General features: G+C 38.5%; 1 protein-coding gene across 2 annotated transcripts in view; it reads left to right on the forward strand.

Annotated features, from left to right (window-relative positions):
• Nucleotides 1-22,151, forward strand: part of SLC20A2 (solute carrier family 20 member 2) — a 39,317-nt gene extending 17,166 nt beyond the window's left edge. The window contains exons 5-10 of one of the 2 annotated variants that reach the window (XM_015823802.1): nucleotides 580-696; nucleotides 1,215-1,418; nucleotides 4,268-4,856; nucleotides 10,698-10,883; nucleotides 11,441-11,525; nucleotides 20,118-22,151. In XM_015823802.1, the coding sequence (XP_015679288.1) occupies nucleotides 580-696; nucleotides 1,215-1,418; nucleotides 4,268-4,856; nucleotides 10,698-10,883; nucleotides 11,441-11,525; nucleotides 20,118-20,282 (1,346 nt within the window). In that variant the 3' untranslated portion in view covers nucleotides 20,283-22,151. Of the gene's footprint in view, nucleotides 1-579; nucleotides 697-1,214; nucleotides 1,419-4,267; nucleotides 4,857-10,697; nucleotides 10,884-11,440; nucleotides 11,526-12,327; nucleotides 12,350-20,117 lie in introns of those variants that run through there. The other variant, XM_015823803.1, reaches the window with a different exon arrangement.
• Nucleotides 22,152-26,249: the final 4,098 nt, after the last annotated feature.

Consider the following 26,249-nt stretch of genomic DNA (forward strand, 5'->3'; position numbering starts at 1 on the left):
AAAAATGTAAGGCCAGATGGGCACTTTCTGGGGTGAACAGCTTCCTACTAATCCTCATCTCTTTGGATATAACAAAAGTTATGACTTTTTTCAATGTCTTGAACATTGAAATTTTGAACATTTCAGTGTTGGCCCTATTAACCTCAATACTTGCAATATTTGGCTTGAAAAACAGCAATTGTTGTAGATATACATTTTTTATTTGAGTGAATTAGTACAAGAATTCTATATCTCCTTATGAGAAGTTAACATTAAATCCGGCACATAATATTGCTCATGTTTTATAATTTTAATACAAGTTTAATAAATTCAGTTGTCATAATATATTTTTTTATGTAATCCAAAAAAGGGATGGGATAAAATGTTCTGCATCCCATCCCTTTTTTGGATTACATAGAAAAATATATTATGACAACTGAACTTATTAAATTTGTATTTAATAATACCAACATTTTTTTGCAAAACAGAATTTATATCCTTGTTTTAAAAAGAAAGTGACTTAATTTTTTGATTTAATGTCTTATATTTCTGAAACAATATTCCAGATCCTCTGTAAAGCATAACATCTTCTTTTTTCAGTTCTAGGAATTACACTTCCTATGTGGGCAATAGCACTGGTATCAATTGGTGTATCAATTGTATTTGCTGCCTTAGTGTGGATATTTGTATGTCCATGGATGAAAAGAAAAATAGCAAGTATGTTTTTTCATAAAATGATGGATTGAAATAATCTTATTTTAAATCTTTCACAGGAGGACTTCAAGAACACTGCTAAAATATTTTAATAAGACGCTATAAGTATTTGTTTATTGGGTGCTATAAGATTGGTATTCTATTGCTTGCATTTTAAAAATTACATATCATGACCCCAAATGTAATTTTACTATATACAAGAAATACAAATGGTGTGTAAAATGAATTAAGTTATACAAAATTGCTTTTAACTAATTGCAGAATGCTTTGGTCCTGGCAAAAATATTTTTCTTTACAACATACTTTGAAGGAAGAATTAAGAAGACAGATTAAAGTTTCGTATTCCAAACTAAATAGATGGTGATTATGCTAAAAAACATTTTCTGTTTTATTAGTATGAAGTTATGCATGAACTGTATCTCTAGCTAACACAATAGTAAATCATTGTATCACTGCTTAAAGGACATCAGTCATGTTGACGCCGAAAGGTATTTCTGTAAATGAATTATTATTTTATCTAGGTCGTTTAAAGAAGGAAAGTGCACTATCAAAAATATCTGATGAAAGCATTGACAAAATTCAAGAAGAGGATATGCCTGTCTTTAAAGAACTTCCTGGTGTAAAAGAAAGTGATGAAAGTACTATTCCTCTGACTAGCTGTGGAACAGAAGACGCTGGAGTATCAGATAATATAGCGAATGGTAGCCATCCACGTGTACCATATGGTGAGAAATTAAGCACTTATATATTGTTTCTCTACTGTTTATGTGGAATATCAGACTGCTGTGCATTGATGCTCTAGTCCTCTAACATCCATCCTAATATTTTCAACATGCAGGGTGAATAAAAAGGCATAATTTTTCTCAGGAACAACTTCTGAATTCTTGGCGGTTGCATGTGCTCATTACAAGTTTATTTTAAATATATATATCATACTTTAATTTTTTTCTTCGTTAATCTGTGTCAACTACTGAGATTTCTGTTTATTGTAAAGAATACAATTTAGGTTTTTGTAAAACAAATTTGTAATTATAACAATACAAGAGAAAAATAATTTTGTATTTTTTTTCTTTGAATAATATATGTGCAGGTCTATATACAGCTCTAGCCTCCATCGGACCTCACCAATTATGCATTGCCTTGTTTCTATGCTTCACCCAATGCCACACAAACAAGCAGCCCCTTCCTTACTCTCAATTAATTTTGCTAATATATTTCAGATACATTACTACTCTTGGTCAGTTTTCCTAATCTTGTATTATTTTCTTACTTCTAAGTACTGCAAACCTGTGTTTGTGGACAGTTCATCTTTTTCAGCAATCAAGAACAGGAATATTCCTGTGGCCATACTAACAGTAGACCATTTTTATGCTTAAATCAAAACATATAGCCATTATTATCAACATCCTCATCATCAAAACTGCTAACTTGAAATAATACAGACTTTGTCCATAAACTTATAATATAATAGTAAGGACATGACAAATTGCAAAGGAAAGGCAAAAAGAATAACATGGAACCAAATTTGTTATAAATAGTGCAAGCATAAAAGTGAAAGCAGGCCAGTTTGAAATAGCTCCGTCTGCCATCCCTCACAAAGTTGCTGCATTCCAAAAAGGAGGGATGGCTGACCGAGTGAGCTATGAGAAAGAACCTAGCATACATGCATCCTTTTGTCTCCATCTTGCCCCTCATTTTATTTCAGAATGATTTCCTGTTGATTTAGATAAATTAGCTTGATCCTAATGAGGTCCTAAATATTACTCTCTGTGTACTGGTATAAAGATGCCCAATAGTTAAAAGGTTTTGTCTCTGTGACACAGGAAAAGTAGAAACTTGGAAACAAGTAATTTTCTATTGCCCATTTTATAAAGATATAATGGCTAGGCTTATTTTTCCCTTAATGCACTGATGGACCAAAGGTCTAATTTGACCTATGTCTAATTTCTAGAGGATGATACTTCTATACCACACCTAGTATTAAAAAATTCTATGCCACTATTGGCAGCATTTGATGGATATGTACTGAATATAAAAGTAGTCCCTGCTGATTTTACTCCTCTAGTCATTGCCAACCATAGGAGGAAGTGCTCGTCTGTTTCAAGGCCATTCAGTCAGTGCTGTCCAAAGACATTTCCGTGATCGTTTGGCTAGCATAACATCACAGAGCTCTGTTACCTTCCCATTGAAACTGCCAGATTGGCAGGAGTGAGGCTAGGATGGGAGTTCACGCCATCTTGTGTCACTCAGATCTCGAACCTGAGTTGCCAGCTTTCCAGCCAGTAAGTCAGCTGAGCAATTGTGCCACTCCTGTACTGAATATGGCACTAGTTAAATGTGTTGATTTTATCCCTGCCCCTTTTGTATCTTACTGAATTAATTTTAGTCTTATTCCTTTTTAACTTTGACAGAGCTTACCCAGTTCTGGATGCTTTCCTATATTTTAGCCTGCAGCTGGACATAAGGGCTTGGCACATTTAATGCATTTTAATTTGAACTACAGGTAATCCTCCACTTATAAACACAATTGGGCCTGGAATTTCCATTGTTAAGGCTGTAAATACAGTAGAGTTGGACCCAGTGTTACGATAACTTTGTAAACAACCATTTAATAAATCACCCTGATCATTAAGCAAATCCCAATGGCATTTTTTTGTTGGAAATCAGCAAAAAAAAAAGATCACAAATTGCAATCATGTGTCTGCAGGACATTGCAACCAATTGAAAATGCAAGCCGGTTGCCAAGTGCCTGAATTGCAATTATATCTCCACAGTGGTGCAATGGTTGTAAGCAGTAATTTTTTTGTAAAAAAAAAAAAAAAAAAAGCTGCCGGAACTCACACATGTCATACAACCCACCTTGCCTAGCCTACAAGGTTCCATCCAAAAAAGGTGCTGGAACTCCGTTCTGGGCGTTCTATGACAAAAAAAGCTCTGGTTGTAAGTGTGAGCATAGATCAGTGGTGGCGAACCTATGGCACGGGTGCCAGAGGCGGCACTCAGAGCCCTCTCTGTGGGCACACGCGCCGTTGCCCCAGTCCTAGGCCTTCAGCTGGGTTTTATAAAACCTTTTCACTTTAGGCCTCCACCACTGTGTTCAAAAAAAAGGTTCAATAAGTCAATTTCAACTTCTTGCAGGAAAAAAAAGATCTTGCATAGTTGGAATTGATTGATTGAAATTTTTAGTCCCACCCAGCCTGCTGTTACCACCGCAGCCATGCCCACCCAATAGGCCACACCCATCCGGCACCCGACGATGCATAAGTGGGTTTTGGGTTGCAATTTGGGCACTCGGTCTCTAAAAGGTTCGCCATCACTGGCATAGATCGTATGTCATTTTTTTTGAGGCAATTGTACACTCATTAAACAAATGGTCATAAGTCGAGGACTATCTGTGGGTATATTTTCTTAAATAAATAGGATCTACTGTTTCTACTGCATTTATTGTCCTGTTTGCACTTGCTAATGAAGACTAGTGGAAAAAAATAGAAAATAAAGAAGCAATGTTTTCTGAAATGTGTTGTAAAACTTTTGAATGTTCTTTGGAAAATAAGATTTTTCTGTAATATTTCAGGAAGGGCATTTTCAATGACTCACAGTATGGTAAAATCACCTGTCTCCAATGGCACGTTTAATTTTGATGGCCACATGAAGAGTGACATCCATGTATACCACACTGTGCACAAAGACTCAGGATTGTACAAAGATTTACTGCACAAAATACATCTAGATAGAGGGAATGAAGATAGGCCTTCGCAAGAAAATAATTACAAGTTACTGCGGCGCAACAATAGCTACACTTGTTATACAGCTGCCATATGTGGGATGCCTGTGCATTCTTCCTTCAAGGCTGCTGACATGTCAACCCCAGAAGACAGTGAAAAGCTAGTTACAGACACAGTGTCTTATTCCAAAAAGAGGGTTCGCTATGATAGCTATTCCAGCTATTGCAATGCTGTAGCTGAAGCAGAAATTGAAGCAGAAGAAGGAGGTGTAGAGATGAAATTGGCATCAGAGTTAGTAGATCCTAATAATCTCAATGAAGATACTGCAGAAGAAGAGAGAGATGAGCGGGACTCCTCAGAGGTCCATCTGCTTTTTCACTTCCTCCAAATCCTGACAGCTTGCTTTGGGTCTTTTGCTCATGGAGGTAATGATGTCAGGTAGGTTATAATGCCGGCATGTATATTGTATTGTAGCAATTTGTGAGTGTTGTGATTGGTTCTAGTTCTTATAACATTTTTTGCATTGACTCTCAACAATTTTAAACATTTAAGATGCTTATTATTTGTGACTTTATGTCAGCTTTGACCTATTTCTTGCCATAGTTTCATTTGCGTGAAAAACAACACAGATAAATAAGGATCTCACCCCTACTGTGAATGAACCAAGGAAAGGTTGTTCAAAAGAAAAAAACAGCATGAACACATAAACTTATTAAGCCAATACAGTCATCAGAACTCTCATAACAAAAAGAGACTGACTTGTCTTATTTTCATGTGTTTGTCCTTCCAGATAGAGGCCAGTTGATGTTAATAATTCAAAAATATTCTGTGCTTTCCTTCTGCAAATATTTTAGAAGGAAAATTAGAATTAGAGATTATAAAAGGAAAATGATACCATTTGATTCCTTGTAACTGTCCACAAGATTATGTATGATTAGTTAGAATAGCAGTTCATTCTGGGAGGAAATGGAAAGCATATGGTTATTATCAGATATCCTGGCTTGAAGATGTTGATGAGCTACAGTATTCAAGTGTTGCTGTTTTAACCTTGTGGGTGTTTTATAGTTTCTGCTTCTTTATCATTTCCTCTCCTTTTTTAGAAATATAAAAGCAACTCCCAAATTATATTTTGTGAATACTTACTGGAGTTTCTGCAACAACAAATTGTCAGTGGCAGATAACAGCTTGAGAGACACCTTCATTGCTATTATGGAACCATCAGTACATTTACAAGACAGGGTCATGCTGTTTTTTGCAGAGGAAAAGGAGGGGTGGGGTTGGAGAGGACAAACAGACTCAACAGTTCTCCCTTAACATAAAACACTGAAATATTGCCATAATAAACAATTGCAGGCATAGAACACTATTCATACATAAAAAATGGAATATATGGAAATCCTATTGATAGGTAATTACTAATTTTATATTGGTTATTAAATGTATTAGAAGCACAGCATGATATTCTTGTGGCTATTTGCAGTTGCATGTAGTTTAAGAGTCACTATTATCAAAAAGGATGTTTTTCCATTTTACAGTCTTTTGCTTCTGTTTTTGTTTTCTGGGGTGGGGGGAGGGGTAGTCCTTTGTTTATACCATTACAATGTGACGGTCTTTTAAGGAATATTTACCTTTGGAAGGAAACTTTTTCCCACAATATCTTTTTTCATGTAAATGTTTTCATTCACTCCTAGTTGAAAAATACTGTGCATTAATATGTTGGGGAGAAGCTCTGATTTATAATCATGTCATGTCTCCGTTTAGTTATAGTCCTATCCATGATTATTCAGAATCAGATCCATGGAGTGCATTCACATTCACATTAGGCTCTACCAGATGCCTGGATTGTCATGTTGTGCTGAAAATTCTTCAAAACTATTGAAACTAATAGACAAATGGTTACTGTCCTATTTTTTAAAATATAAAATTATTAACACTAATGTGTTTTTCTTTAGTTAAATTATACAGATTTATGCGTAAGTGGTTAGAAAATATAGAAATTACAGTAGATTTATGTTTATATCAATGTAATCAGCCTAATTTTATACCTATAGAAAACTAACATCCTACTAAGTAGCTAGGATAAATATTACTTCAGTATACATTCACTGGGAGCCCTGCTTACTTGTCTACTAGTTGAACGATAGGCATCTTTACAGAATTGCTCCCATTTCCGATGGTATAAAATCCTCTTCACTTGCTGCAGGATCCTGCTGCTGAACACCTAAATTTCCACATTATGTCAAAAACAAAGGGAGTTTTGCTAGTAAAAAAAAAATCCAGCATTGAGTCCCTAGTATCTTTATTAGACTGATTGAACATCACACAATGGTGTATATATATCTAGCAAGATAAAATAGAGCCCAGGGAAAGAGGGAAAAAGAGGTAGCTCCTGATGTAGTTTGATGAAGAATTCATTAGAATTTAAAAGCTGGCATAGTTTTGTGTCCTTGATAGTTCTTAATAACATAATAAGGATTCTACAATGTTTACAGAATGAACAGTTTTTCTTAGTTTTCCTGAAGGAATCACAGGAGAAATTCAGAGTATTTGGAAGCTGAATATTTTTCCTCAGCTAGCTAGTGATTGTATCTACAATTGTGGTATTTTTTCTCTCTCTGATCAGAAACTGGGTTAACACGTATCTTTCTCTCCCTCAGAAAAAAAATTACTACTAGAGAACAGATAAAAATTATACAAGCTGTCTTTCACTTATATTGTATCTCTTTGTGAAGTTTAAGGATAAGGAGGATAATGATCAGCAAATTTTTACATGCTGAAAACCGGATAGAAAGATAATGCAGAAATAGACAGCTTGCAACCCATCATCTCATGATGTCTAAATTCCCAAACATACCTGCCTTTATTATTCTATAGATTCCTATAATAAAAATTAAGCAAAAATCTGTTATTTCCAAGATGTCTCTTGCCCTAATTGGTATCACTAGAAAATAAAGCAGTTTATGAGTGCAAGCCAGTGCTTTATTTAGAAATATCAGCAAGAAGACAGAAATAAACTGGGATGATACAGTGCATCGTGAAAGGCTAGTTGTAACTGGAAAGAAAGTTTCTTTCTGGGAGGAAATGTTTTGGATTGGCTATCTCCCCATGGCCTTCATTTTGTATTTGAGGGGCTGCCACCAAGAAGAGGGGGTCAACCTATTTTCCAGAGCACCTTGTGCATGGACATACACAAAAAGCAATGGATTGAAACTAATCAAGGAGAGAAGCAACCTAGAACTAAGGAGAAATTTCCTGACAGAGAATAATTAAGCAGTGGAATGACTTGCCTTCAGAAGTTGTGTGTGCTCCATCACTGGAAGTTTTTAAGAAGAGATTGGACAACCATTTGTCCATGAGTTTCTTTTTTGTTAGTGGTTAATGGTTTCTGTACATGCATTTTTGTTATTTATTTAATTGAAGAAATTGGTATAGCAGCTCAGCTTGAACAACTGCAATTCTGGGCAGTGTACAATTAACAAGATGGTTAAACGCAACAACAAAATTCAATAAGCGATCAGGAACCCAAATTTATAATACCCCTCCCAGGAGGAAACTCTAAACAACTTGGCTCCGGTGCCCGAGGAAATTGGTGGGCCTAGGTACAAATGTTTAGTTTTATGTCATTTGAAATCAATGGCTCTAATTTTAAAAGATTTTGTTAACCATTTCATATTTGCTTTGCACTCTGTCATGTAGAACTATTGCCCTTGATTCCTGCTGGATATTTTGGCAAGGCACTTAGACTAATTATAATCAGTGCTAGTTGGGGGCTGTCTTCAGTCCCTGAATTATACATTCTCTGGATTCCATCTCCATTGCCACTGGACTGAGAAAGGACTGGTGCTGATGTACTAAACTTGGGCTATTGTATTTAGCACTTTTGTTGTCCCTCTGATAATTAAATTGATGCTTTCTTAGCTTGGAGGGTCACTGTGTGACAACCATGCATCATTCTATTTTGATCACAAATTTCAAATTTATTTATTAAAGAGGTATAGCCACTGTATCTTATTAACATTATAAAAATTCAATTAAAACAGGTCTTGTTTCCCTAGTTTTTAACTGATGCTGTTTAACTTCTATATCAATATTTTGATTCACTGAGGAATAACACAATGCAAATAGTGCCAACCAGGAACTAGAAATTATCCAACTAATGTTATAAGATAGAAAAATTGGCCACCAAGATGGTAGTGAATATTAATTACATTTATAAACTGCAAAGGCCCTAAGAACTCTTGGTGGTATACAAATATATGTAAGAAATGAAATGCAGTAAATAAAAACCAAACAATAAACTATCAACAAACTAATGAAAACTCAGAATAAAATTAAATCAATCAAACCAATATGGTGTCAAGGCCCAAATGCTCCATGGAAGAGCTCTGTTTTGAGTACCTTCTGGAAGCCAATTAGGGTAAGAACCAACTGAATGTCTGCTTTGAAGCTCCTTCCAAAGAAACACTAAAAAGAGTATTGCTGAGTTTTAGCTCACATTCTTAAAATGAAGCACCGCTAATAGGTTTTTCTGGTAAATTGAACTACTTGGGCAAATTCCAATTGCAGTTTTAGATTTGTGAGTTTATATATTGCATTTCATGCATAAGCATGAGAATAAAAAGTTGCTGAAACCCAATAAAACATTGCTGTGATAGTGTAAGTAATGGTTAAGTTGTTGGATTAAGAGCCAGGAAATAATGATTCTGATCCATCCTCAGCCACAGGAGTTCACAGATGACTAGTTCAGTCATTCTCTTTCAGCTCAAATTACTTCACAGGTTTGTTGTTTGAACATAAATAGGAAAAGAAACACTATTTATGCTGTTTTGAGCTCCTGAATGAAAACCAGGATATAAATTTAATAAATAGATGGATAGAATTCTCTTTTTCCATTGGTAACTATATGAAAAGCAATCAACCTCAATAAGTCTCTCTTCTCTTCTCTTGCTCTTCTCCCTGACCTTCATTTCTCTGCTTTAAAATAACAAGACATTAAATTTTGTTGGGAAATTTATTTTCTGTAATGAACATACGTATTTATTAGCAGTATGTAAAATGGTTTAAAACTGAAAAATTTAAAACTTGAAATACTCTATTTAGAAACTTAAATACTCTAAGCTCATTTCAGATTTGTTTTAAATGTATTTATTGTAAATTTCATTGTAGTGAAATGTATTCAATTTATTTGTCCAGCGACAAATAGACATTGCTCAGAATTGCTGTATGTTAATAATGGTAGTAAAGTAACAGAGCATTATTCTCCCTCCCTCAGATCTTCTTTGAATATCCCTCATCTCATCTTAATCATGGGTTATAAACCAAATGAAATAATCATTCTGCTTTTGAAACACTACAATTGCTGTCTTTTAAGTGGGTATTATTGCACAACGAGTCTCAGAAAAAATGAGCAGGATTTGATGTATGTTTTGTCACATCAAGATAATAGATGGTTGTTGTATCAATTGGATTTCCTTAAAACAACCACAACTTTTTCCAGGCTTGCCCAAAAGTCCGACTGCTCAACAAATAGCAGAAAAATGAAGTCTTGAGTCATTTGTCAGACTGAAAGAGCCCTAATGTCTGGCATCACTTTTCATAAAATTCCTAGGACTTTTTTTAATGTCCATTATGTATTCCATATGTTTATGTATTGAGTCCTATATTTTATTTTCAAATTCCAGCCGCCTTTTAATTGCATGATTTTTAATGGTCCATGTACATGGTCCTGAACATTGAGGAAGAGTAGGAGGGACCCTCTGCTTTTGATCTCTTCATTCTTTGGGTTAGAGATGAATATAAAACAAGGTCTCTTTTAGACTCCTCTTGGTAAATACATAGATTTGCGACAGGGAAAACATTGCCTGAGGTACCCAGACTTGATACCATTTAGAGCTTCAAGCCAATTGTTGGATTTGAGCTCATAAATGAACTTGGGGCTAATGTTGTTGTACTATTATAATTCTGAAGTCATCAGGACATGAATATCATACAAAATCATCAAAGTACTTTAATGGCTGGTCTATGTTAAGTGTAGATTTTTACCAAGTAATAGTCATGAGTCATGCACAAGTGTCATTTTGGTATTCTCTAATAGCATAACAGCATGATCATTATGCTAAGGGAAGGAAGAAATTAAGAACATTGAAGGAGAAGACAGTACAAAGCTAATGCTTATACAAAAATAGGTTTTTGTAAGAAGCTAGTCTGATGTACGTTAAGAAAGTGTGTGGGTTATTTCAGCAAAATATTTAGGATTTGATGTTATATTTTCTTCTCTAGCAATGCTATAGGTCCTTTGGTTGCCCTCTGGCTTATATATGATCAGGGTCATGTAGCGCAAGATTCTTCTACTCCTGTTTGGCTGCTGTTGTATGGAGGTGTTGGCATCTGTGTAGGCCTCTGGGTCTGGGGACGAAGAGTGATCCAAACAATGGGGAAAGACCTCACACCTATCACACCATCAAGGTAAGTGCATGTTGACTGGATACTGCTTACTTTGATAAATTTTGTGATGGCACCTTTGCCCCTAATTATTTTTGCTTTTGAACTTAGTTGAATATCTTGTCTTTAAACTAACATAATATGCCTAAATTGTTGAGGTCTAGTTAAGCAGGAAAATCTGACAATGTCTTGAATAGCATAGAGAAAAGACATAAATCAATGTAGTTTTCCATGTGCTTCCCAAAACTGAATCCATGATTTCTATTTGTTTTTAATGCATACTAGAATTCTGCTGCTAACCTAATTGCTAATTAAGCCTTAATTTCTTGGAATATAGATTAGATATCAGGTACCAGAAAGCTGCTTCACTAATTTAATCTGGATGTATGTGTGTGTATCTAGTTTTCATTATCCAGCAGCTTCTTATTCTCTTAATATAACTCAATGACCAAACATTGGAGGAAAGCATTTGAAGAAGAACGGGTAAGATTTTGGCATGTTGTAAGGTATAAACCCAGATTGATAGATCAAGATTTTTTTAAAAAGAGTGACTGTGAAGTGTTTTCTTATGCTTCCTGCAGTGGTTTCACTATTGAGTTGGCTTCGGCGTTCACAGTTGTGATAGCTTCCAATGTTGGACTTCCTGTCAGTACTACACACTGCAAGGTATGCCTTTGCCCTGTGATTGCAGCCAAGCTGGTCTGGATTATTCATATTTATTTATTTTTAACCTTGCTGCTCAGATCAGTTCATAATGGCATGATACCACAGTAGGAAATGTAAATTGGATGTAGAAGATATTCCTCTTTATATTTTTATAAAATTCATGGTATAGGTAGTCTTGCTTCCCTTCTCAAACATTTCATTATCTTTCAGTTTTATGCAGCTGAGCATTTTTAAGTTTGTGAGCACTTACTCAAAACTAAATGCATAGTCATACCAATTTTATGTACTTATGTATTCCTTTAAAAGGCAGCCATTGGATTTTTGCATGCCCTGTTAATTTCACAGATCTTGTGCAAAAACTAATGTGCTTTTTATTTGATGCACAGTTATTCATATGACTATGCAATTGCACAAGAGTATCAAATCAAAATTCTATCTACATTTTAAAAACAAAAGGGAAAAACATCTAATAATGAGATTAGAACTAAGGCACTTTATCACCTGATAAAGAAAGTCTAAATGATTCTTGTTCATTACTATGAATACAATAAGCTAAAAAAATGTATTAGGCTTTCCCTAAGTGCTCTCTCTCTCAAACCTTGTTGATAGATTTGGCTCTGAATAGCCATATTTTTTCTGTAGGTCATGCCACATGAACTTTGATCTGCTGCTGTTCTTCTTTGCCAAGAGGTTCTGACACTTTACATCCTGCTACTTTCCTGATGAATGCATGGCATGGGATTTCCTGTTTGTCACTTTTACGCTACAAAATCTCCATCTGTCTCTTTTTATTTCTTCACAGTGGATTTTGCATTGAAGTTATGTGTGCGCTAACCGTACTTGTAGCCTCAAATGTGGGTATTCCAATAAGCTCCACTCATTGCAAGGTATTGGAGTTTGCAGTGGTCATGCCAATTAAACACATTCACAATCATTTAAGAACATAAATAAGTAGCAAATTCTGATTTTCCCCCATTTTGCCTTCACCATGTAATGTCTCATGATGTACAATATATTATATTGCTTATAATATCAATAATCAAAATGTAGCATTTTTATTTACTTTCAAAAATGCTTTAAAAATTTTGAGTGATAAATTTTTCCAAATAATAGGAAACTGATTTTTAAAACAAATATTAAATTGTACAGACCATAGATAGTTTATTCTTTTATTGCTTATTATTTTTGCAACTTGTGAATTACATTGTAGTATTATTTTAATAGTCAATTAACAAGCAATAAACTTCTTAACATTTTAATATTCTTGCTTCTGCATACTAATCTTAATGCTAGCTTTGCATTATTAGTATTTTTCTCACAAAGATTTTTTTTTCCATATTGAACACTTGTGGATTATAGAATTGGGGGGAGCACCACAAGTGCAGTGCAGTGCAGTCTAAATCACAACTTTCCTATTTGAAGGCAAATGGTGTTTAATTTCAAGCCAATATAAGCCTAGCTGTTTGAAATTCTAGAAATTGTTGTAGCTTTTCAGTGATGAATTTAACTGCTTTTCTAATATGTGTTGTCATTAAAATAAGTACACTAAGTTGCATCTAAAAACCAGTATCACTGATGCCCTTTTAAGATTTGGAGAAAAAAAATTAAAACACGTAAATTGCATTTTTAGTTCAATGTTTAAATAAAATTTGGTTCTTTTTATATTCAGTTTGTACTAGTATTCCACATTCTTTCTCTATAAATCCCTTTTAAAGCCAATGTCAACTGTCCCACTACATTAAGCAGCAAAAGAAATTCCTGGGACATTTTTTCTCCAAGAGTATAACTTTATTGAAAAGCCATATGGGTACAGAAAACATTTTCGTGCACAAACAGCATAGGTAAACTTTCCCTTCTCCCCCTCAGCTCCCATTCTCCATTGTTCACCAATCAGTTGCACTTGTTTTATTTTGGAAATGGCCTGTCTGCCTTAGACATTCCCAGGCAATGATCTTGTGGTTTGGGTTTGTCTTATGCTTCCAGGTAGCAAGCTTGCACTCCAGAATTCCCTTCCAAACCTCCCTTACATTCCAATGCCTTTCCTCCCACTCCCGTTACTATTGTCTTCTTGCGAGCAGGGCTGCTTAGCGAGTCAATTATGACATGCCAACCCTCCAGAAAGAAAATTAGTGGTTGCATTAGATCCTTGGTCAGTGTTGATGATAAGGCTTCCAGTTGTCTTGTGAGGACTGGTGTTGCTATTTGCTTGGAGGGGATGATAGAATTAACTACCTCTTCTCAGCACTGTTGTACTGTGGGATTCGAGAGAGCGTCTATGAAGAAATTTTGCCTTCCCGGTAGGTAGCGGAGAATGAAGTTAATGTGGTTTAAGTACTGACCCACTGGATCTGTTTGGGAGACAGCTTTCGGGGAGCCTTCAATGCTTCTAGGTTTTTGTGGTCTGTCTACACCTCGATGGGAACTTTACTGCCTTCCAGGAATTGCCTCCAGGTTAAGAGAGCCTAATGGACCATGTAGACTTCCTTCTCCCGGCCCATCGTCTCTCAGTCTCAGAAAGCTTGTGGGATGTGTAGCTGCATGGCTACAATTCTTCTTTAGCATTCTTCTAGAACAGCACTGCCCCATGGCCATGTCCCTGGCATCTGTTTATATTATAAAGGGCTTGTCTGGGTCAGGGTGTTTTAGGACTGGCTCAGCGGCAAAAAGGCATTTTAGCTTTTCGACTATGGCTTGGCATTCGAGTGATAAATTCAGGGGCTGGGTAGGGCTGGACTTAGCTTCCCCTTTTGTTTTCATCAAATTTGTGATCAGCAGGATGATTTGAGCAAATGGGATGAATTGATGATAGAAATTCACGAAGCTAAGGAAACTCTGTAGTTGCCTCTGTGTTCGTGGAGGCTCCCATTCTAAGATCATTCAGACTTTCCCGGGATCCATCTCTAAGCTATATTTCGAAATCCTGTACCTTAGGTAGTCTAAGCTGATCTTATGGAAATCACACTTGGACAACTTCAGGAAAAGCTGAGTCCTCTGCAGCTTTTTGAGCACTGCTCTGACCAATTTCACATGCTCTTCCTTTGGTTTTGTATAGATCAATATATCATCCAGATACACCAGGACCTGCCTTGTGCAAATGCTCAAGGACTTAGTTTATTAACTCCATGAACACTGCTGGGGCCCCCTGCAGCCGAAATGGCATCATCCGGAACTGGTAACAACCCTGAAGGCAGTTGAACACTGTTTTCTATTCACACACACACACACACACACTTCTTAGTTTTCACTCAGTAATATGCCTCCCTCAAGTCCAACTTCACGAAAACCCTCTCCTTTGCAAGGTGGCCCAACATGTCCTTCATTAGAGGGAAGGGTACATATTCTCTATGCATATACAGTTTAGCAAAGCCTAAGGGACCCATCTTTCTTTTCTTTGAAAACCACAGGGGGGGCTGCCATCTTTGACCTAGCTGGTTGAATGAAGTCCTTGGCTAAATTTTTGTCTATGAATGTGCAGAGCTCCTCCATTTCCCTAGAGATGTCATTGGATATAGTTTTGGCTTTGGCAGTTTAACCCCAGGCACTATCTCAATTACACAGTTTATGGGGCGGAAGTGCATCGGATTTCTTTTTGCCAAAGACCTTGGCCAGGATGTGATATTCCTTGAGAATCAGCGGCTCTAAACTGCCACTTCCCTTTAGTTTATTGGCAGGTTCCGGTTTTGCTTTCTTAGCTTCAGGCACAGGGTGGCTTCTTAGCACTTTCTCTAACTCTTGCTGGTTGGATAGTTTTCTTCACATCCACCACTTGTCTCTATCCCAATTGGCAGATGGGCTCCATTTTTTTCACCATGCCAGACCCAGGACCATGGCCTCTGTCATCTCCGAGGCCACAGTAAATCAAATAGTCTCTGTGTGAGTCCTAGCTTCTACCTTCACAGGCTCAGTTACTGGCACTCCACCTGTTATAGAATGTCCAGCAGGGAAAATGCTATGGGCTTCCTTAGCTACATTCCTATCTTCTCTAACACTTGGGGGCTGACCAGGCACCTGGTGCACCCCACATCCAGCAAGGCCGTAAGGATCCGCTTTACCCCTGAGCAGATCACCGAAATCTCCATCCTAGTAGTCATGGGGATGATGGTGCTACTTACCATCAGGTCGCCTTCTCCTTTGCTGTCATAGAAGACTAGTCCCATCTTGACAGGCTGGAGTTCCCTCCCCTTCACTGGACAAAAGGGAGAACTCTACAACCTGTTGCCCTGCACACATTTTCTCTTTTGGCTTTGGTGGAGCCTTTTTCTTTGATTGGCTTGGAAGGGGAGGGAGTGGTCATTGGCTGTGGTGCGAGGTATTCGGCAGCACAATACTTCTCCTCTGGCTGGCGGCACACCTCCTGTGCCTCCCCTAGGAGCTGCTCGCCTCTCTGCTGGCTGGTGGGACTGATTCTTCTGCCCAGAGTGTTCATAGAATTCCATCAGGTCAGTCTCTACCTCTGTGGTCATACGGTACCATGCTTGCAGGTTGCCATACACCCCCCTGGGGTAGGCAATTGCGATACAGTTCCTTGTTCAGCCCCTCTCGGAAATAGTAAACCAGTAAGTGCTCAGGCCAGTCTCCCAGATGGCAGACTAGACGGCGGAAGTCTTGGATGTATTCCATCACCGGTCGCTTCCCTTGCTTTACAGCACTGATATGGGCTTCTGCATGTTGGGCTGCCGGGGGGCCTCAAACCATGCTCTTAATGTTTGCATAATAGCCTTGAGGTCATCTAACTCAGAGTTGCCCTCATCATGCAGCGACACTAGCTATTCTGAGGCACCTTCTTCCAGGTTGACCACAATGACATGGACCCATGCCACGTCATCCAGATACATCGTTCCATAGCATTCCGTGTGGTGCCAGGCTTGAGCCAAGAAATGAGCTAGGTGCCTTGGCGACCATCAAGGCGGACCACCAAGAAAGGGTGGCTGCTGTTCTTCCGACACTAGGACGTATCCAAGAGGTGGAATGCCACCTGTCACTACCAGTGCTGGGATCCCAGCTGCAAAGGCTGCTCTCACTGTAACTTGCACCAGGGCTCCAATTGCAGATTCAGCTGCTGGTACCGCTGGCTGAAGGATAGGAGGAGAGTCGTCAGGGCTGCTAGGATTTCCACAACTCCTGGGCCAGTGGCGGAGGCGGCTCCTGGTGTTGCCACAACACAAATCTCCATCCCTCCAAACTTCTCTCCTAGCTACTCCATTGATGGGCTGCGGCTGGCAGTCGGGATCTTCCACTCAGCAGGGTCATCCCATTCAGCTAACTGCTTTGCTCTTTGTTGCTGCTTCAGACCACGTTGACTCCAGCAGGGAGAAGGGGGTCTTTGGCATTTGCTGCCTTGTCTATATTCACCGTCCAGTGGGTCTTCACTCCTTGGTATGGGGCATCTCTCACTTTTCCCTGGCTGCTTGGATTTCTTGAGTCTTAGTTTTGGCCACATGCCAGTGGCCTGCACTCTGGCTCCAGCCTGAGGCAGCATTGGCTCTTCCCAAGCTGAGATCTCTCCCCGGCTTTTTTCCTTCTGTGTTTTTGGCTGTTGCCAATATCTCAGGTTTTGTCTCCTGGTGGAACCCAGGTAAGCTATTACTGTGAGAACTGGCTTAATGTCAACATCCCATTGCTTTAAGCAGCAAAAGAAACTCCTGGGACATTTTTCTCCAAAAGTATAACTTTAATGAAAAGCCATATTGATACAAAGTAGAAAAGAAAGTTCTGACATTTTTGCACAAAAATAGCATAAGAAAACTCCCCCCCCTCCCAATCAGTTGGACCTTTTTTTATTTTGCAAACTGCCTGTCTGCCTCGAACATTCCCAGGCGATGGCCTTGGGGTTTGGGTCTGTCTCACGCTTCCAGGCGGCACACTTGCATTCCAGAGTTCCCTCCCAAACCTCCCCTACATTCCAATGCCTTCCCTCCCCACTCCTGTTACTGTTGTCTGGTTGCAAGCAGGGCTATGTAACAAGTCAACTATGATAACCAGGCTAGAACTTCAAACACATCTGTTAGTTTTTACATGTCCCATTCCCTCTAGTCTTTTTCTTAATTTTGTTGAAAAGAAGAAAAAAGCTATCAAAAGAAAAGTGATGGAGATATTACTGGTGAGTCTGATGAGCTGGAAATTGTAAGAAAAACAGATTACCTCCCATCGGCCAGTACGCTCCCACAGGGTGGGTCTCCTCAGGGTGCCGTCGGCCAGACAGTGCCGGCTGGCGACCCCAAGGGGGAGGGCCTTCTCTGTGGGAGCTCCCACCCTCTGGAATGAGCTGCCCCCAGAGATCAGGGTGATCCCTGATCTCCCTTCCTTCCGCCGCGCCCTCAAGACATGGCTNTGGCCTAGGATAATTTTTAAGAGGGGTTTTTTAGAGGGGTTTTTAATTACTTTTTAATTAGACAATTTAAATATTTCATTTTAATTAATTTTAACTTGTGATTGTTAGTGGTGTTTTTAATTGATTGTCAGCCGCCCTGAGTCCGCAAGGAGAAGGGCGGGATATAAATTCAAATAATAAATAAATAAATAAATAAAAAGCATGAGCAAGAGGTGAAGCCAGTACAAAGCATCTAGGAGTACTGATTATTGGATATAGTAGGATGAAGTGTAGATACTGTTTATATTCCAGTATGAAATGCATTGAAATAATGGGCTGAGATACTGCAATTAACAGTCACATACTTGCAGATTTCAGGTCCAGATAAAAGAACAACTGAACACTATTCATGCCCTTGTAACAGAAATAAAGAGCTTGGAAGCAAGACTTGGGACTATAGGAGATTTAATAACTATCCTCCCATTTAATATGCAATAGTTGATCAGTTAGCAGTTGAATTTTAGTTACGGGCACTGTCATGTGTCATTCTTGAATGCTGAAGATTATATCCTCCAATACTTCCCTAGGTTTCTGCTGTGCCTGCTCAGTGCTGTTAAAAATGTGCTACAGCTACACTGCCAATGTATATTACATGATTTAAAGAATTCATTCTTTAGATCAGTGATGGCGAACCTTTTAGAGACCGAGTGCCCAAACTGCAACCCAAAACCCACTTATGCATCGCCGGGTGCCGGGTGGGTGTGGCCTATTGGCTGGGTGTGGCCAATTGAGTGGACGTGGCCCACTGGGTGGGTGTGGCTGTGGTGGTAATGGCAGACTGGGTGGGACTAAAAATTTCAATCAGTCAATTCCAACTTTGCAAGATCTTTTTCTTTCCCACAAGAAGTTGAAATTGACTGATTGAACCTTTTTTTTTTTTTTTTTTTTTTTGCACACGACGGCGGAGGCCTAAAGCGAAAAGGTTTTATAAAACCCAGCTGAAGACCTAGGACTGGGGCGACGGCGCGCGTGCCCACAGAGAGGGCTCTGAGTGCCGCCTCTGGCACCCGTGCCATAGGTTCGCCACCACTGCTTTAGATCATTCATTCTTGTGCACATAAGAAGAGTGTAACCATATTTGTTTTCTTTGAAATAGGTGCTGATGCTTCATGGAATGCCATTCTAGATGGTGTCCTAATCTTTGCTGTTAATCATTCAGTTGGCAATTAAGAGGGATTGAAAAGTCATCAAATCCAGATAGAAATGTGTAGAAGCAACTTATTAGTTTCAATACATATTTATTCTAAGGCTTTGCGGTTTTTTGGATTTGATTTCCAAAAGTTACTTTAGAGCACTTAACATAGCATGTTTACAACCTTTTAAAGCAGCCACATTTTTCTGGGATCATACAACAGAGTTTGGAATTTATTTATTGGTTCATTTGTTTGTTTGCAATCCATTTCCAAAATAATGGGGTCAGAATTGGTTGATCAGAAAAGGTCATTTGACTAGCTTTTAAGATACACTAAGTGGATTATGCTGTTGTCAATAATTGGATAGAATTGAAACTTTTTAAAATCTGAATATGATTTGATTTACCAAGAAATGATAAGCAAAGTGGAATATATATCTATAGAAATATGCATTTCTGTAAATTCATGTACCTATGAAGCAGGCACTTATGTGGAAAAAGGAACCTACATTCCTTTTCAGGCATTTTCAGTAAAAAATACTCTATGTAGCAGAGCTAGAAAAGATCTTTGGTTGACAGCATTTATTAAACTTGCTCCATGTAAAAATGAAGAAGAAATGTAAATGTCAGCAATTTTTCAAAGCTTTTTAACTTTGGGCATCAGTGACTGGCATTTGTTTATAAACTGGGGTCCATAAATATAGCTGTTTAATGGCCACAGCATATTAACTTTCCTGACAATGTTGAGAAAGTGGAGAGTTGGGATGTCATTTATACCTAGCATTAGTATGTAACTTATTTAACATTAACGTGAACAGTTTTTCATTGTATCAGACATTAGACATACTTATTGTGTTTACTCTGATTGTAGTCAAAACCAGGCATGATAACTAACCCATCCATTCCCCCAAATCACTGCTGTGTGCCAGAGAACTCACAGAGTAGTGGAATGATGGTGACCATAAAGAATTCCTGGCTATTGAAACAAGCAAAATTTATTGACCCTCAGTCGTGTATGTGTGTGTGTGTATCATACTAAGATAACATGTTAAGATATATTTAATTTTAACTTTCTTCTCAAATTCCCAAGGTTGGTTCTGTGGTAGCTGTTGGTTGGATACGGTCCAAGAAGGCTGTTGATTGGCATCTTTTCCGCAATATCTTTCTAGCTTGGTTTGTGACTGTTCCTGTAGCTGGCTTATTCAGTGCTGGCATCATGGCAATCTTTATGTATGGAATAATACCATATGTCTGATACTCCAGAAAAAAAGGGAGTATCTCTTTTAAGTAAAAGAAGGCAACATCTCGCCCTCAGAATGCAGAACTCCCTGATCAACCATACAGTTAGAGATAGTCTGCAAGTCATTTATCCTCAGTATCTAACATCTACTCTACATACTATCAGTGTCATTGGTGCCATTTCTTCTGTACAATATATGTGTATGTGTGTGCATAGACACACACCCATATACATACACGCTTATAGTTGATAATACGACCTTAAGTTATAAATGAGATGAAAATAATTGCCTAGAACTTAATCTCTAGTAAAACATGTATATAATGTATCATTTAGTGTTGGTTTTTAAAACCCATTAGAGAAGCTGGGACATTTGTCAATTTAATATATGATGAAGCAAAATGCAAACTGGGTAAGATTCTTTTTTGAAAAAAAGTTAACGATACTGAAACAAAATATTACGGAAGTAATTAGTAAAAATGTGGTTCATATCATATTGTTATATATAATACTGTACGAACATTGATTTTATAAATACTTTTAAAATGTAGCTTTTTAATGTTGCATTTCCCTTATATATTTTGGATAAGAAAGTTTAGACAGTACCAAAGAAGGGGAATAGCTTGACAGTATTATACTGTTTGTCAGTATGTGTATTTGCTATTGCTCTTCCCTAAATATTTTTAATTAGTATTTTTTTCTATTCATCAAATACCAGCAATGCCAAGATAATATTAACATTTCCCTGTAAGTAGGAAAGCATCATATGGTTGCAGTCTGTATATCATCTATTACCCACTGCATTTATTTTTTTAGAAATCCAACTCTCTGCTTTTATATATGATGAGTTCAAATTTTTTTTAAAAGATGCTTGCCATCTCTTGTATGTGATTCTCATTCTAGTTCATTACCATTAATCTAATGAACAAGTTCAGGAAAAGAAAGATAAAACTGAAGTTCTGCCTTGTTTCTATGATTATATCCAGTAAATCTTATTTATGCAGTGGAATTGAGCAATATGGCAGTGTGCACATTCGTTGTGACATTTCAGTATCTAAAGAAAAAGGAAATTACTCAAGTAAGAAGTGTTTGGCAGTTAAACGGGCACTGCGGAGAGCTTTTAATAATCAATGCTAACTCCTAGAAGCATTTGGAAAGATTACTTCTGATACTAACAGTTGATGAAATGAAATCTGTTGCAGCATAGTTTTTGTCCTTTGGTAACATCTCAATGTAACATCTCAGCCAAACTAGCAGAGTCCACCCTATAGCTGCATGTACCCACATTGCTCCAGGTTAATGCTGACATGGAAATATCCACAGCATGTTGTTCACCAGTCACAGGATGCCAATGAGTGAAAAGATTGATAATGTTGCAGTTCCCACATTGCTAAAAATAATATAACAGATTGTATAAGAAATCATGTTTACTTTTTGAGGAATTATCTTAGTTTGCCAGTCCTGTGTTTTATAAAATAAATATATTAGTAGATAGATCTATCAATAAAGCTGCAAATTGATGTAATTAATTGTCTGTGCATTTAATAAGATGTTTCCTGAATAGCAGTTAAGAGACAATATTTGGTGTCCTTTTATTGCTATGGATCTCTGAAGCATTAACATTTGAGGTGTTCTTTGGCATTAATCACAATGTTTGTACAATTCCTGTGTTTTTTTTCCCAGAAGACTGCTCTGTGGTTTAAAACGTATTACTTATTGTATTCAGACTGTATTTACTGAAAAGGATTTGAGGAAGCAGTGCTTGAAGAAAGTTGGGAGCCCAGAACTGTTGAAATGCTGCTAAAATTTTGATATATGAGCTTTCTTGATACACCATTGTGATCCTTTTTCACTGGTCATTCACTCTAAATTTATAATAAAAGAATAAATTGCCTTCAGACTGCTTATTAAGCCTTTTTTTTTACTCTCACTGCTCATTGAGATTTTAGAATTGATACCAATTCATTTAAAGAGACTTGTTTAGCACAAAGTTTTCTTGTTTTGCATTTGTCATAATCCTTTTATTTATGCTCCCTCTGTGTGAGCTTTTTGTAACAATGGAGGTGTGCACACACATTCACTTACAAACCAAGTGACAAAATCTAAATAAAGCCCAGCTCTGTACAGGGCAAACAGAAGCTTCTATTTATTGCTCTCAGAACTGTTTGTTCCAGTATCCAGTTCCCCATTGGAATTATTAAAGCCTTCTTGCAGTAGCAATCATGTTAAAAACTTTTCATACATAACAATACAAAAGAGTGTGTTTCGATGACTGAAGAAAAATTAAGATGTTTGCATATTGCTGTCACAACAATACTTGGGAAAAGTTAAACTTGGGAGAAAAAAAATCTACATTTTCCTTTCAAGGCAATGCCACTATAATGTTCAATAATATTGAGATCACAAACCTCTGAACTTGAATGTACAATTTGTGACTCAGGTTAGTAATGGCATGTTAACAAATATTTTGATTAAACTTATCAGGTTTTGCTATTGCAGTTGCAAAAGTAATATCCACTTAGAGCAAACAATTTATTTTGAACCTCTAATAATAGAAATCAAAATGGTAGGATATCCTTTTAAAATTCTAGCCTTTGGTGAGAAGCTGCCATCTAAGGAAAGGAGGAGTCACGGTGCATTTTAAGTTTAGAAAAGATTCTTAGCTGAATTGATTACAAAAGTTTTCAAAAAGATTCTACCTTCAGAGTTTGTTTTTAAATTCATTATTGAATTAAATCTCAGCTGATTTTCAGCCTTATAAATTAAACTGTTATCTATCTATAATTGACCTGCATAAATTAAACAGTTATCTATAATGGACCTGCCCATGTAATATTACTGAAGGAAGAGAGTGTTCTCTTTTCACCTTTCTAAACTATTTTATTAATAAAAGAGAAGGATTTTTTTGTCTGCATAACCCCCTTGATTTTATTCTCCCCCCCCCCATAATTATATACTTGTAACTAGCAGGGGCTTGTGCATGCTAAGACTATATTCTTGCACCCCTACCCTCCAACCCCATATTTCTTTGGGTCTGTACATCCTATGGGGTTGCAGCTTGTCAGATCATTAAAAAATATACACATCTGTTCATTAAACATGAAGAAATCATGTTCTGGAACACAGGGGAACTACCAGAGGACTGGAAAAGAGCTGATATAGTTGCCATCTTCAAAAAAGAAAAAAAATGGATCCAGGAAACTATAGACCTATCAGCCTGATCTCAATACCTGGGAAGATTCTGGGGAAAAATAATCAAGCAAACACCTAGAGGCAAACAAAGTCATTACCAAAAGCCAACGGGTTTATCAAAAACAAATCAAGCCAGACAAATATTATTGCATTCTTTGACCAGGTAACAAAATGAGTGGATCAGTGGAATGCTGTGGATATAATTTACTTGGACTTCAGTAAAGCATTTGATAAAGCATTTGATAAAGTAGACCACAACCTACTACTTGATAAGATTAAAAAATGTGGGTTAGACAGCATCACCACCAGATGGATTCGTAGCTGGCTGACCAGCCGTACTCAGTGTGTGGTCCTCAATGGAACTGCATCTACATGGAGGGAAGTGTGTAGTGGGGTGCCCCAGGGCTCTGTTCTGGGCCCAGTGCTCTTCAACATCTTCATCAATGATTTGGATGAGGGAATAGATGGGAAACTCATCAAATTTGCAGATGACACCAAGCTGCAGGAATAGCCAACACTCCAGAAGATAGGCTCAAGATACAGAAGGATCTTGACAGACTTGAACATTGGGTGTTATCTAACAAAATAAAATTCAATGGTGAAAAAAGTAAGGTTCTACATTTAGGCAAGAAAAACCAAATGCACAGATATAGTATAAGTGGTACCTTGCTCAATAGTAGTAATTGTGAGAGGGATCTCGGAGTCCTAGTGGACAATCATTTAAGTGTGAGGCAGCAGTGTGCTGCAGCTGCCAAAAAAGCCAATACAGTGCTGGGCTGCTTTAACAGGGATAGAATCAAGATCACATGAAGTGTTAATACCACTTTACAATGCCTTGGTAAGGCCACACTTGGAATACTGCATCCAGTTTTTGTCAACACAATGTAAAAAAGATGTCTTAGAAAGAATACAGAGAAGAGCAACAAAGATGATGACTGGAGGCTAAAACATATAACGAACAGTTGCTGGAATTGGGTATGTCTAGTTTAATGAAGACAAGGACTAGGGGTGACATGATAGCAGTGTTCCAATATCTCAGGGGTTGCCACAAAGAAGAGGGAGTCAAGCTATTCTCCAAAGCACCTGAAGGCAAGACAAGAAGCAATGGATGGAAACTAACCAAACAGAGAAGCAACCTATAATAATAATAATAATAAAGTTGGAAGGGACTTTGGAGGTCATCGAGTCCAACCCCCTGCTCAGGCAGGAAATCTTACACCATTTCGGACAGATGGCTGTCCAGTCTCTTCTTAAAAACTTCCAGTGTTGGAGCATTCACCGCTTCTAGAGGCAGGTTATTCCATTGGTTAATTGCTCTAACTGTCAGGAAGTTTCTCCTTAGTTCTAGGTTGCTTCTCTCCTTGATTAGTTTCCATCCGTTGCTTCTTGTCCTCCCCTCAGGCACTTTGGAGAACTAAGAAAAAATTTCCTGACAGTTAGAACAATTAATCAGTAGAACAACCTGCCTCCAGAAGCTGTGAATGCTCCAACACTGGAAATTTTTAAGAAGAGACTGGACAGCCGTTTGTCTGAAATAGTATAGGTCAGTGGTGGCAAACCTATGGCACACGTGCCAGAGGGGGCACTCACCCTCTCTGTGGGCACGCGCACCGTCGCCCCAGGCCCACCTCCCCCCATGGCCCCCTCCTCACCAGCAGCCCCCCAGAGGAGAGTCGCCCCTGGGTGTGGCCCTTGCGGAGCAGCACAGCCAAGGACATTACAATGGGGACAAGACTCCGTCCTTGTGCCCAATTGTGTGCAGATGATGCTGTGGGGCACGGGCGGATGGTGTGGCCATCATGGTGCTGCTGGGCTGCCTGGGCGATCTGCTGTGGCAGGCCGCAGAGGCAGTGGGTGGCCCTGCGGGTGGGTGGGGTGGGCAGGGGGGGCACTCAGTCTCTAAAAGGTTCGCCATCACTGGTATAGGGTTTCCTGCCTGAGCAGGGGGTTGGACTAGATGACCTCCAAAGGTCCCTTCCAACTATTATTATTATTATTATTATTTTTATTATTATTATTATTATTATACCACTGTTATTTTTTTTTTCTAAAGTGATCGACATTCATCTATGTAATATGACAGAATAATTTATATCTCTATGCCATCAAGCCAGTACACATGGCATAGAAATACAGTACAGTACATATAGTACAATATAGATCTGTGGTGGCGAACCTATGTCATGCATGCCAGACTGGGCACGCAGAGCCCTTTTTGTCAGCACACGCACCAGAGGGGTGCTCCCCTTCCCCTCTCCATGTGCTCCTGACTAGTGGGAACTGGAGAGGACAGGGAAACTGAATCCAGCAGCGCTTTTGTGGGAACAGCTGCGAGAGCTGGACGGGGAGAGGGGAACATATAAAAGCAGGTTTTGGCGGGAATGCAGTGAGAGAGCAAGTGAGCGAGCAGATGGCCTTTGGAAGTGATGGTGGGCGTGAGTTTGTAGAAGACAAGAAGGACGCGGTGTCCATTTGTGCTTTGCAGAAGGCTAGTGGGGGAAGGAGGACACATAAGTTTGGACTTTGGAGAAAGGGAGAGAGAGAGAGGAAGGAAGGAGGGGAGGGAGAAGTAAGTAAGTAAGTAAGTCTGGGCCTACTAGTGCCGCTGGGCAGATGCACAGCCAGGCCTGCCCAGATGATGCTGAAGCCAGCCAGCCCTTCTGCAGGAGTGTGAGGGGAGAGGGGAGAACGGCTACCCCTGAGCACCATGCCTGCCTCCCTTCAGGCTCCCTCAGCCTCTTCCCCAGGCTGTGGCTGGTCAGATTCCTCCCGTGGGCAGCATTGTGCCCA

The sequence above is a fragment of the Protobothrops mucrosquamatus genome, unplaced genomic scaffold, assembly GCF_001527695.2.
Source record: "Protobothrops mucrosquamatus isolate PMUCROS unplaced genomic scaffold, P.Mucros_1.0 scaffold1991, whole genome shotgun sequence".
NCBI lineage: Eukaryota > Metazoa > Chordata > Lepidosauria > Squamata > Viperidae > Protobothrops > Protobothrops mucrosquamatus.